This window comes from Hyposmocoma kahamanoa, unplaced genomic scaffold (genome assembly GCF_003589595.1).
Source record: "Hyposmocoma kahamanoa isolate Upper Pololo Valley unplaced genomic scaffold, ASM358959v1 80, whole genome shotgun sequence".
NCBI classification, from domain to species: Eukaryota; Metazoa; Arthropoda; class Insecta; order Lepidoptera; family Cosmopterigidae; genus Hyposmocoma; species Hyposmocoma kahamanoa.
Window position 1 is genome coordinate 4,413,681 of NW_020654051.1, and position 3,376 is coordinate 4,417,056.

Sequence of the window (3,376 nt, forward strand, 5' to 3'; positions counted from 1 at the left end):
GAACTCGTATTCAAAAATCACTCGAATTTTCGCAGTATCCATCTTTCTTGTCTAAATTGAATAACAAAAACAATTGAAAGTCGATATTCAAATGTTTCAAATTAAAAAAAAAAATCACAGAAACCATTTGAAAAAAGTTTCATTCGAAAACCTCAAACCATGAAGATTCTATGAAAATTCAAAGAACCTATTGCAATAAAACGGCAATTTCATACTTCAACCCCTAATAATAATATGAGTAATACAAATAAACAAGCTGTTCTTGATAGTCATCTTCACAAAGACACAAATTCATTTAGGGGGCAATGCCCTTCTACAATAAGAGTTCGGTTGATATTTAAAATTTGCCATTTACGAGGTTTAAAACTATAGTGAAACAAAAACTTTATTCTAATCATTGACTTACAAATAAATGGACGACGGGTCAAATACAAAAACCACGAAAAAAATGTCCCAAGTCAACCTATTTAAACGTAGTGACATGTAAAGGAATATGAAGAAGCTAAAACGTTGAATTTAAATTGTAATGTCATCGCAGTACTGTCTAATTTTGCTTGCTTCGCTGTCAGTCGAACAAACGAAGACTAAAGCGTGAATGACGCTCTGCATACGATGTTAACGCCCTATAAGTTCGGACACTTTTTAGCGCGGACCCGACGTCCATATAATTGTAAGTCAATGATTCTAATGGTCATTTATACGGATCCAGCATACTTGGATGACAAAAATCTGCCATAGTGACCCATTTAGCTCTTGCAGGCAATCTGATGAAACGTGTTCTATTATGTTTGAAATAAATATTGTAATGATAAATGTATTCAAATGTATATTTACAACGAGCCTCTGGAGTTCCTTGATCATTCTTCTCAGGGGAATCTGCTATACGAATGAGCAGTAGAGTTTACTCAACGTGACGATTTCAAGTGTAACGATATAAATATGGAAGAGGAAAAAGAGTAAATATGAAATATAAATTATTTGAAATTGAGTTTCAGAAAAACAGCCGAATACTCTACCATTTTTAAATACAAATGAATTGAACTTCAAATTTTCTGCCATCATCGACCAACTTGAAACCAAGTGTTTATGTAAACACGAACATAGTATGTGCTGTGATCGATCTAAGTATCGATAACAATTGATTCTCGTAAGTTTTAAAATTAAATTATTTTAGATAAAATATTTAGCAAAAACAAATGTCGTAACTCTTTAAGACATGCAATTGCCAGTGTACACTTTACACTCTGTATACATTTTCTATTTCACCCATTTTATATTTATAGAATTCGATTTATACAAATTGTTCTCAGACTTTTAAAGTACGATATAATATTTTTAGGAAGTATGGTATGGTACGGTGTAACGGGCTAGTGTCTGCAGCTCGATGTCTACTCAGCGTCTATTGCATTTTGTGGATACAGGATCCTATCATGACAATCGAGGTCTTTCAGGAATCTCAGCATCCACCTGGTTCTGCTGAAGATTTTCGGCACTCTAATAAGATATTTCGCCCTGTAGTTGACCACGATGGAGCTATGTAAAAGGATAAACTCTGCATAAAGAGCTGTCCGTGATACCTAAATTGAAAAAAGGTGTTTATTATATGGACCATGGTCCATTAAAACGGCAGCCGTGCCGTGCAGTTAGAGTGCATGGGTCTTACATTTTGGCTTTAAGAAATTTTCGGGATAGACAGGTGTTGAGCATTGGGAGGAATATAGATTAGGGAATACGTAAGGACTGACAAAGACGGCAAATGTGAAAATTATGACCATAGGTTCTATTTAAGGATATAAGCTGATACAGTCAGTAGGTATCTTTTTACAATCTCTCAATAATAGCTGTTACGGTATTCAAGAAGTTATTAAGATATGAGTACAACTTAAAAAGTTATTGGCGTGAGAGTGATTGATGTGTATCCCGGTTTTACTGATAAAAATGCAAGAAAGTTCTTGAAGCTGTCAGATCTGAAATCTACGATCTTACGGGTCTTAAAGGTTGCAAAAAGTTAACAGTATTACAGCCTGAATGATTCATGGAGGCCTATAGAACATATTTCAGAAATTAGTAAATTGATTTTTTTAATTCATTCATCATGTGTCGAAAATTAATCATATTAATAATGATTGTACCTATTTTATTATCATATTCAAAAATATACAAGAGTTATCAAGGCTGTTAGAGTTCACGAATGTTAGATAACCACAATCGTACCGTTAAATCATAACTATATGCTCTGCTAAAAAAAATTAGAGTTTAGTTATTGGTGTCAAGTGATACAAGTAATAGTCTATAATGGAGAGAGATTTGAAAAATAAAGTCGTTATAGTCACTGGAGGAGCAGATGGCATAGGATATGCAATTTGCGAGAAATTCTTAAAAAGTGGAGCAAAAGCGGTTATAATCGTAGACATAGATGATAAAAAAGGTTCCGAAGCTATTAAGAATCTTTCAAAATTTGGAAATAAATCGGTTTTCGTTAAATGTGATGTGACTAAAGATTTGGAAGAAGTTCTCAAGAAGATTCTAGAACAACATAATACTGTTGATGTTTTAGTGAATAATGCTGGTGTTGTTGATGAAGTTTGCCCGAAAAGAACACTTGGACTCAACACAGTGGCTCTTATAGAATGGTCTATGAAATTGTATGAGCATATGAGAAAAGATAAAGGAGGTAATGGCGGGACAATTGTGAACATAGCGTCTGTATATGGCGTCGTAGTGGATCCATTTCAGCCAATTTATAAAGCGTCAAAGTACGGCGTTATTGGCTTCACCAGGACTTTGGGCCATGAGTTGAATTTTGAAAAATTTGGTGTTAGAGTTGTTGCGGTATGTCCAGGGTTTACAGAAACGGCATTAGGTGCAAGGCTTATAGAACAGGAAATGCTTCTAGACGTACGAAAAGAGCTGAATGATTTAATAGCAAAGATGCCATGGCAGAAACCTGACGCTGTTGGGAGAGCTACGGTGGAAATATTTGAAAAAGCTGACAGCGGTACAGCTTGGAGTATTATAGGCGATGGTCCAGTGGATTTGATACCAGGTTGTGAAATATCTATGTAGATATCAAGAAATAATGGACATTACACGTTATATGTCATACATATTTACATTTGTAACAATATATCAAACTAAAGCGGATAATATACGATCGTGGATGTTTTATTTTCTATAAACTTGAATTACACTTTGCACCCCATACGGGCCCTGCGAGGCAAGGCGCTAATCGCTGCACAACGATAAAAACGCGCCCGTGTGGGTAAAATTTTAATTTATAAAATTTAATGAATAAAAGTTTCTTTTATTGCAAAAGTATACTTGAAAAGTTTTTAATATATAATATGATTTTTTGTCAATTTGTGAAGCTGGAAGA

The 3,376-nt window shown here is 34.4% G+C and overlaps 1 protein-coding gene across 1 annotated transcript; it reads left to right on the forward strand.

Moving 5' to 3' along the window:
• Positions 1-305: 305 nt before the first annotated feature.
• Positions 306-3,066, forward strand: LOC113233929 (15-hydroxyprostaglandin dehydrogenase [NAD(+)]-like). Its single transcript, XM_026469164.1, has 2 exons — positions 306-324; positions 2,321-3,066. Exons 1-2 carry the CDS (start codon positions 306-308, stop codon positions 3,064-3,066), a joined length of 765 nt encoding a protein of 254 aa, XP_026324949.1.
• Positions 3,067-3,376: the final 310 nt, after the last annotated feature.